Here is a 10,177-nt window from a genome sequence, read left to right as displayed (position 1 = left end):
AAGGCACAAAGATGAAACATCTCAAAGGTGACTAACAAATTATTCAAATTCACACTTTGAAATTGGTCTATTGTTATCCCCAAGATGATTGTTATTGGTGACTCCAGTTGTGGTTTGTTGCTAAACATTAGCATATCATCAAAGCTCCTTAACATGTATTACCATAACATCTGACAAGAAAAAAGTGGCTGTAGTTATTCATGGCATCGAAGCATTTTGTTAAAACTCCCTGAAGTTTGCCATTGGCTAAACACTATTTTGCTCAATGTATTTTAGAGTGTACTTTACTGAACGCTTTTCAAAAGTTAAAAACAAATCGCTGGAGGATGTCTTCAAATCCTGTAAAAACAAACAATAGTGAAACAATTCACCACCTGTTTTTATCTTCAGAATTAGAACTTTGCTCTATTTCGTGGTTCCAAGGTACATTGAAATGGTTATATAATGAACACAATTAGCTGGCCTTTAAATAAACTCAGCAGAAAAAGAAACGTCCTCTCACTCAAATGCGTTTATTTTCAGAAAACGTAACATGTAAATATTTGTATGAACATAAGATTCAACAACTGAGACAAAGTGAAGAAGTAACACAGAAATGGAATAATGTGTCCCTGAACAAAGGGGGGGTCAAAATCAAAAGTAACAGTCAGTATCTGGTGTGGCCACCAGCTGCATTAAGTACTGCAGTGCATCTCCTCATGGACTGCACCAGATTTGCCGGTTCTTGCTGTGAGATGTTACCCCACTCTTCCACCAAGGCACCTGCAAGTTCCCGTACATTTCTGAGGGGGATTAGCCCTAGCCCTCACTCTCTGATCCAACAGGTCCCAGACGTGCTCAATGAGGTTGAGATCCGAGCTCTTCACTGGCCATGGCAGAACACTGACATTCCTGTCTTGCAGGAAATCACGCACAGAATAAGAAGTATGGTTGATGGCATTGTCATGCTGGAGGGTCATGTCAGGATGAGCCTGCAAGAAGGGTACCACATGAGGGAGGAGGATGTCTTCCCTGTAACTCACAGCGTTGAGATTGCCTGCAATGACAACAAGCTCAGTCCGATGATGCTGTGACACACCGCCCCAGACCATGACGGACCCTCTACCTCCAAATCAATCCCGCTCCAGAGTACAGGCCTCAGTGTAAAGCTCATTCTTTCTACGATAAACGCGAATCTGACCATCACCCTTGATGAGACAAAACCGACACTAGTCAGTGAAGAGCCCTTTTTTCCAGTCCTGTCTGGTCCAGAGACGATGGGTTTGTGCCCATATGTGACGTTGTTGCCGGTGATGTCTGGTCAGAGGACCTGCCTTACAACAGGCCTACATTCCCTCAGTCCAGCCTCTCTCAGCCTATTGCGGACAATCTGAGCACTGATGGAGGGATTGTGCGTTCCTGGTATAACTCGGGCAGTTGTTGTTGCCATCCTGTACTTGACCCGCAGGTGTGATGTACCGATCCTGTGCAGGTGTTGTTACATGTGGTCTGCCACTGTGAGGACGATCAGCTGTCCATCCTGTCTCCCTGTAGCGCTGTCTTAGGCGTCTCACGGACATTGCAATTTATTGCCCTGGCCACATCTGCAGTCCTCATGCCTCCTTGCAGCATGCCTAAGGCATGTTCACGCAGATGAGCAGGGACCCTGGGCATCTTTCTTTTGGTGTTTTTCAGAGTCAGTAGAAAGGCCTCTTTAGTGTTCTACGTTTTCATAACTGTGACCTTAACTGCCTAACGTCTGTAAGCTGTTAGTGTCTTAACGACCGTTCCACAGGTGCATGTTCATTAATTGTTTATGGTTCATTGAACAAGCATGGGAAACCCTTTGCAATGAATATCGACTAAGTTATTTGGAGTTTAGTTTTATGTAGTCACAACCTTCTATAGACTTGGCAGACGAGACTGATATGACATGTAGGTAAAGCATTGACAGGAGCAAAGCATGGTATATAAAAAGTTATGTCTGTGACAGTTTATAGTGAGGAACAGGTGTGCTACGATTAGTACTGAACAAGGACAACATTCAGACTGCTGTTGAATTGAAAACCCAAGAGAAGAGTCTGGCCTTTCTGGTGCATTTTGGTTGTTGTATCAAATTCTCCTTACCTCTTCTGTTGTCGCCATCCCTTTATCTGATTCCTGCAAGGCCTCCACCACTATACGGGGGGACCGAGTGGCGCAGCGGTCTAAGGCACTTCTAGAGGCGTCACTACAGTTCCGGGTTCAATCCTGGGATGTATCACAACAGGCTGTCATCGGGGGTCCCATAGGGCGGCGCACAATTGGCCCACCGTCGTCCGGGTAAGGGGAGGATTTGGGCGGGGTAGGCTGTCATTGTAAATAATATTTTTTTCTTAACTCACTTCCTAGTTAAATAAAGGTTAAATACAAAAACATTCTAATCAACTTGATGAAGCTGGACTTCCAGTTTAGCGTTGAGATGTGGCGTCACAAGTTCTGGCTCTGCGTAGGCAACCTTGTTGACATAAAGATTCGAAAAGTAGGGCATATCACATATGCATATTTAACTCTGTATTGTTAATTAACATTAAATGTTTATATATTTTGACTGTACAGTATTTTAGCTAGAACCAAATCTGAACAGAATGAAAATGTCAGGAGGTACAGTTACTGCAGGAGGATCCATAATAATCCAGAATGTCCTTACAATGGAGGTGGTGTGAGAAGCTGGAACCACAGCCTAATTAGGAGAGCTTGCACTGTACATGACTGGCACAACACAGAATGTTAGATTAGGATTTATTTGAACCTCCATGAATTCGGTTGACACAACTCTCTCTATATAAGGCTGATGAGTCCTGTGATGTCCTCATAATTATCTATAATGTCCTAACGGAGGTGGGTGTGAGAAGTAAGCAGGACCATAGTCTATTGTGTGATGGGCAGGACAGTCCATCTTCTGAAGGGCGCTACGTGGCCGATGACACTCCCCCTCTAGGATGATTGGTGGTTCCCCCAGTCAATCGTGTGATGGACCCCATGGGAATGACACTCCCCCTCTAGGATGATTGGTGGTTCCCCAGGAAGTAGAGGGTACCTTAGTCCATCATGTGATGTGCGCTGTGGGGCCGATGACACTCCCCCTCCATGATGATTGGCGGCTCCCCCAGCAGCAGATCGTCCGCCCCCAGGGCGGAGCTGTGCTCGGAGTCCACAACGTTAGGGATGTTGAAGTGGGACAGGGACATTGCCTCTCTGTGGTCAGTCCGGTTCCCCCCCAACATGGCAGCCCCTTGCAGGGCACGGCTGACACCTACTTCCATCCCCACCACCACCCCCTCCTCTGGGCTGCCTGACCTGCCTCGCCCCGGCCCCTGGACCAGCCCTCCACTGGGTGCTCCCACAGCTCCTGCTCCAGCTCTAGGCCTGGACCCCCCCTGGGCCTGTTCCTCATTGATGTAGCAGTGGAAGAGGGAGCGGCTGAGAGAGGAGTCCAGTTGGAGGCAGGGCCGGTTGTCAGGGTCTGCAGGGGGGCGGAGGTCCTCCACACAGCTGGTCAGACGAACACGCTTCTTACAGGGCTCAGCTCCTCTAGATGGGGGACAGTTGAGGACCAGGAGTGTATTAGAAGAGAAATAGGTGTGACTACCTCACAATTAAAAGTGAAAAATATAAGTTGCCTTAATCAGAATCATGGAGGATAGGGAGAGGGAAGAAAGAGACATGGATGTTAGGTAAAAGAGGACAGTGAGAGGGAAGAAAGACATGGATGTTAGGTAAGAGAGGACAGGGAGAGGGAAGAAAGACATGGATGTTAGGTAAGAGAGGACAGGAAGAGGGAAGAAAGACATGAATGTTAGGTTAGAGAGGACAGGGAGAGGGAAGAAAGACATGGATGTTAGGTAAGAGAGGACAGGGAGAGGGAAGAAAGACATGGATGTTAGGTAAGAGAGAACCGGGAGAGGAAGAAAGACATGGATGTTAGGTAAGAGAGGACAGTGAGAGGGAAGAAAGAGACATGGGTGGTAGGTAAAAGAGGGTATCATGTATTCCCTTTTGGGGCGTATGACTCTTCATTCATGCTCAAACAAACAAGTCTGGATTGAATAATCAATGCATGTTTGGAAAGAGCTGTGTGTTGCGTGTCCGTGCGCTAATTCTGTGTATGTTGGCGCTCCTGTGTCTATTGGCTCAACACCATATTTCTATTCTCTTAGCGGGTGTCTTTATTTTTTGGCTTTAGCTCAGCTCAGTATATAGCTGCATTGAAGCAGGCAAAGAAAGAGAGAGGAAGAGAGAGGGAGGAAGAGAGAAAGCTGAGTAAATGGATGTCATGGCGTTGGACTAGAGCAGTGGAGCGCTGTGATCAGCAGACCTGGGAGGTTAACAGGCTTCGCCCTGGTGGGGCCCCTTGAGGCCCCCTGACCTCCATTACTGAACAAAGCAAGACAATTAGCTCCTCTACACAGCAGCCAGCACTCATCAGCTCTCACATTCACTTAGGGCCTAATAGGCTGTGTTTAGACAGGCAGCCCAAATCAAATTTTTTTGCCCCAGTTATTGGCTTTTTGACCAATCATTTCAGATAATTTCAGATCCTATTCAGAGCTGATCTAAATGATAAAACTACCAATTACTGAAAATAAGATCAGAATTGGGATGCCTGTCTAAACGTAGCCATAAAGAAGAGAAGCCTGATGTGACCTCAACACACCCATGCCCATGCACACAACCATGCATGCGCACGCACACGCACACACTGGGCTACAATTGGAAATACAAGATTCAGGGAGGCTGATGGGTATCATTTACTCTTTCATTTGTTGTTATAGTCACACACACAGAGACAGATTTCCAGCTTTAACTAGTTGGTCACATTAAATGCATTAACTGCCATCCTGCTTGCTGTGCTGTGGTCCTGCAATAGATAGAGCCTGGGACGTATCAAGGTAGAGCAGCATGCAGATCAGTCACTGATCCCTGCAGGCCGTTTGTTTTCATCAGCAAGCCAGTGAGGTTTGTCTGGAAGGCAGTGAGATCTGTCTGGAAGGCAGTGAGGTCTGTCTGGAAGGCAGTGAGGTCTGTCTGGAAGGCAGTGAGGTTTGTCTGGAAGGCAGTGAGATTTGTCTGGAAGGCAGTGAGGTCTGTCTGGAAGGCAGTGAGGTCTGTCTGGAAGACAGTGAGGTTTGTCTGGAAGGCAGTGAGGTTTGTCTGGAAGGCAGTGAGGTCTGTCTGGAAGGCAGTGAGGTTTGTCTGGAAGGCAGTGAGGTCTGTCTGGAAGGCAGTGAGGTTTGTCTGTAAGGGATCCCAGAGCTGAGCCTCAGCTGAGCCTGGCAGAGATCCACTCCAGAGGAACAGATACATACAGACTCACGGGCTCAGCTCTCTGACAGCTAATGAGAGAGCCGTGGCAGCTGCCACACACACAGGGATAAGGGTGGTTCAGAGAGCAGCATAAAACGTTCACAGGGGAAAACTGAGCTTAAAGAAAGAATCAGCTTAGAGAGAGTTGAGAAAGGAGAGAGTGGTAGAGAGAGAGGGGATGAAGCTCCAAGAGAAATAGAACTCAGAAACCGCATGCAAACAGACTGCATCATCACATTGCCGTACGTGTTGTAATCTATGCATGGCATCACCACAATCAGAATCACACAACATGGAAGTGTTATTAATTATCTTTCAGCCACATGCCAGGTGTGTGTAACAACAGGCTACATCCCACAACTGTATTATAAATAAAATCACCAATAGCGATATAATACATAAAACATGATAGGTAACACTTTATTTGACACCCAGCATCATAACAGGTTATGACACGGTCATAACCATGTCATAATATGTAGCTGACATAACTTGTCATAACTTGGTATAATATGATCATAACACTGTCATGATAAAATATATATAGACCTGTTGTGACGTATATTATGTTATTTTATGACTGGTTATGATACCCACATAAAAGTGTCAAAACCCACAAAACCTACCACAGTAGTTATTTTATGGCTGGTTATGACACCTACACAAGAGTGTCAAAACCCACAAAACCTACCACAGTAGTTATTTTATGGCTGGTTATGACACCTACACAAGAGTGTCAAAACCCACAAAACCTACCACAGTAGTTATTTTATGGCTGGTTATGACACCTACACAAGAGTGTCAAAACCCACAAAACCTACCACAGTAGTTATTTTATGGCTGGTTATGACACCTACACAAGAGTGTCAAAACCCACAAAACCTACCACAGTAGTTATTTTATGGCTGGTTATGACACCTACACAAGAGTGTCAAAACCCACAAAACCTACCACAGTAGTTATTTTATGACTGGTTATGACACCTACACAAGAGTGTCAAAACCCACAAAACCTACCACAGTAGTTATTTTATGACTGGTTATGACACCTACACAAGAGTGTCAAAACCCACAAAACCTACCACAGTAGTTATCTTATGACTGGTTATGACACCTACACAAGAGTGTCAAAACCCACAAAACCTACCACAGTAGTTATTTTATGGCTGGTTATGACACCTACACAAGAGTGTCAAAACCCACAAAACCTACCACAGTAGTTATTTTATGGCTGGTTATGACACCTACACAAGAGTGTCAAAACCCACAAAACCTACCACAGTAGTTATTTTATGGCTGGTTATGACACCTACACAAGAGTGTCAAAACCCACAAAACCTACCACAGTAGTTATTTTATGACTGGTTATGACACCTACACAAGAGTGTCAAAACCCACAAAACCTACCACAGTAGTTATTTTATGGCTGGTTATGACACCTACACAAGAGTGTCAAAACCCACAAAACCTACCACAGTAGTTATTTTATGGCTGGTTATGACACCTACACAAGAGTGTCAAAACCCACAAAACCTACCACAGTAGTTATTTTATGATTGGTTATGACACCTACACAAGAGTGGTGGCTATTTGAAGAATCTCAAATATAAAATATATTTGGGTTTAACACTTTTTTGGTTACTACATGATTCCATATGTGTTATTTCATAGTTTTGATGTCTGAACAATTATTCTACAATGTAGAAAATTGTAAAAATAAAGAAAAACTCTTGAATGAGTAGGTATGTCCAAACTTTTGACTGGTACTGTATATATATTTATTTATTAACGTTGTTAAATTATTATTGTAATTGCACACACATTGATGTCAGACATGCACCTACCCCAGTGCTCTGTTGTTTACAGGGATGAATGCAGGAGCAGATATCAGGAGCAGGACAACACACCATCTTTTTGACTGATGACTGATATAAGGGCATGTAAGTGATAGTCTTATCTGGCTTATATGATTATGATGGTCATAATGCTTCTTGACTTTGTCATAAAGTCTATTGTCTTAGTCCATGTAAAGTGACACAGGATGGTCATAATGCTTCATGACAGTGTCATAAAGTGTATTTTTTACAAGTTAAATAAAATATGATGAAAAAAAACATGACTGTAAAGAATTCATTACAACAAAAACAAAGGATATAAGAGACAAAATTTCAAATGAAAGGAAACTTTTTATCAGGAAAAAAAACTATTTGAATAAATGTAGGTGTCATAACCAGCCATAAAAAAAAACAATATTTGTCATAACAGGTGTAAATATATGGGTCATGACAGTGTTGTGACAATATTATGACAGGTTATGACAAGTTATGTCAGCTCTTATGACATCATGACATGGTTATGACCGTGTAATAACACTGGGTGTTAAGTGAAGCGTTACCACATAATTGCATAAATGTATAAACATCATAAACTTTGATCTTGTAGTTTTTCAAGTAAATGTATTGACCTGTCGAAAATGTCTTGATGCTATCCCATAAACACATAGTTGAAAGATCTAGTTCGACAGATGAGCTGCAGCGGTGCGGCTCGCCTACCATTGAAATGACTGGACTTCCACCGGAACGCATACAGATTACCGCAGTTTGTTTGCACGAGGCTAGAGAGAGAGATGAGCGGAGTGGGAGAGAAACAGGGCATTGAGGGAGGGGGAAGAGAGGGGGGGACCACCAAGGGAGAGATCTCTTACTGAAAAGGAGAAAGAAAGAAGGATCAAAGCAGAGCGTATAGTAAGAAAAAAAGAGGGAGCTGACAGAGAGAGCGCGCGCGAGAGAGAGAGCAAGCACGGTGTGCAAATGAGACATATGCTACAACCATGGATACAAGGGAAGAGGGCTGCTGATAATTAGAATCCTTTACTAAGATGGCATCAAACATCAGAGTGCACTGAGACTGGGAGGGAGAATTGTCTCATTTACAGAGAGGAAAACCAAGAGACACTGAACCAGGCGCTCTCTGTGGTGCTGAAGCAGAACTAACCACAGCCTGTGTAAGGCTCTGCCACTAACACGCCTGGTGCTGTCCACGGTGCTGAAAAGAAAGTACCACAAAACTTGGAATATGAACAGCCACACTGCCAATGTTATTTACCTGGTGTGATAAATAATTGGGCATGCTAAGAAACTGTCCGTGCTGCTGAACCACCATGGTGCTATCCATGGTCCTAAAAGCACCATGAAATGTGGAACATGGACCAGTCACACTGTCTGCCATTTACCTACTGTGGAAAATAATTGCGCACATGTTAAGAGGCACTGGAAGTTGGTGGATTGCTAAGTAATTCACTTGATTGACATGTGATGGCTGGTTGATAAGGAGACTCACTCGGGATGTGGAGCTCCTGTCTTGGTGAGAAGCGTCAGGACAAAGAACATGAAGATGACAAAGACAGCCAGGCCCACCCAGAAGCCTATCACGATGGAGTCTGCAACACAACAAGACTTGATTGACAGGTCAAATACATGTTTTAGTTCCAATGTATAGTAGGTCATTATATGTCATTATATCTACAGCATGACAAAAACAACAGTATTTTAAGCACAATGAGATGGAGAAGAGGGGGAGAGAGAGAGAGGGGAGGGCTATGAAAATGTATTATGTCTAGACTGGGTTGACATTGATTGGTGCATGTTATTCTAGAGGAAAAATAAATGTATTGATTGTGTATGTGTCTAATGTTAAAAGGCGGACACACATACAGGCCTAAACAAGGAACTCCCTTACTCAGACACTCAGCATTGACATGCTTATATTTCTCTGCAGGGTTTACACTCTAAGGCGCCCCCCCCCCCCCCCTCTCTCTAGCTCTCATAAACCACACACACCCTCTACCTATTTGTCATTATGAAGAATATCTGCTATACTTAACTTTAACTTCAAGCCACAAATATGAATGTGATGCAATGAGCCATGGCAATTCTCACGTATAAATACATACACACATGATTTAATCACAGTTCACTTCTACAATAAAGTCATGCATGCGTAACGCAGAGAAGATGGGTGAAAGGGATGGAGGGGCAGCACAGGACTGTAAACTGAGATCCTGTACTTACATCGGTGCGCTTTGAGTCCCTCGAACGAAACAGGCTCATCATCGTCGTAATACTCATATGTCCACTTGTAGTCCGGGTCTGGAGCGTTTCCGCCTGATAGATTTGAGTGGTTAAACTCAGACATCTCCAAAAAGATCCAAGAGCGCAGGCGGACTAAAGAAAAACGAAAAAGGCGAACGTTAAGTGAGACAGTTTTATTCCCCAACACCAATAAAATAAAATAAATCTAGCGAAGTAGGCGAGGATTTCTGGAATTGACTCCGTTCAATAACACAGTTATTATATGAGGTATAGTAAACTTCACCACGCGCAGCTATGTGCTTACACGGCGCGCGCTCTCTCTCTCTCTCTCTGGATTCGGAACGAGGGTGCGCCTGTCCATTGACATCATCTTGTATTGCTTTCGGACTCGTGCGCTTGGCTTGGATGCGCAGAGCAATAATGAGTTGGAGGACGGTGAAATGGAGAGCGGTAGGTAGGATATGTGGCCTACACTTTTTTTTTTTTAAAGGGGACTGCGATCTGGAGTGATCTTATCCATCAATGAAAATATTTATGCAAAGGCACGAGTGGCTTTAAATATGTTCTGGATCTGTGTTTTGGAATACTGTCAATAATCCATCATGTTCAAAGGTCAAACATATGCTATTTTATTGTCACGAAACCACAGAGTGAAATTAAAGCAGGAATGGCAGGTTTTGAGAGAGATTTGAAAAGGCAGTAGAAGGAATCCCACACCCAAAGACAGGAATGGCAGGTTTTGAGAGAGATTGAACGGACGCA

General features: G+C 43.9%; 1 protein-coding gene across 1 annotated transcript; it reads right to left on the bottom strand.

Annotated features, from left to right (window-relative positions):
• Window positions 1–498: 498 nt before the first annotated feature.
• Window positions 499–9,815, bottom strand: LOC139564430 (melanocortin-2 receptor accessory protein 2A-like). The gene is made up of 4 exons (XM_071383943.1): window positions 9,720–9,815; window positions 9,395–9,547; window positions 8,664–8,763; window positions 499–3,552 (listed from the first exon to the last, which is right to left on the bottom strand). Exons 2-4 carry the CDS (start codon window positions 9,516–9,518, stop codon window positions 3,060–3,062), a joined length of 717 nt encoding a protein of 238 aa, XP_071240044.1. The 5' UTR covers window positions 9,519–9,547; window positions 9,720–9,815; the 3' UTR covers window positions 499–3,059.
• Window positions 9,816–10,177: the final 362 nt, after the last annotated feature.

The sequence above is a fragment of the Salvelinus alpinus genome, chromosome 35, assembly GCF_045679555.1.
Source record: "Salvelinus alpinus chromosome 35, SLU_Salpinus.1, whole genome shotgun sequence".
Classification (NCBI taxonomy): domain Eukaryota; kingdom Metazoa; phylum Chordata; class Actinopteri; order Salmoniformes; family Salmonidae; genus Salvelinus; species Salvelinus alpinus.
This window is presented reverse-complemented; position numbering and strand designations above follow the sequence as displayed.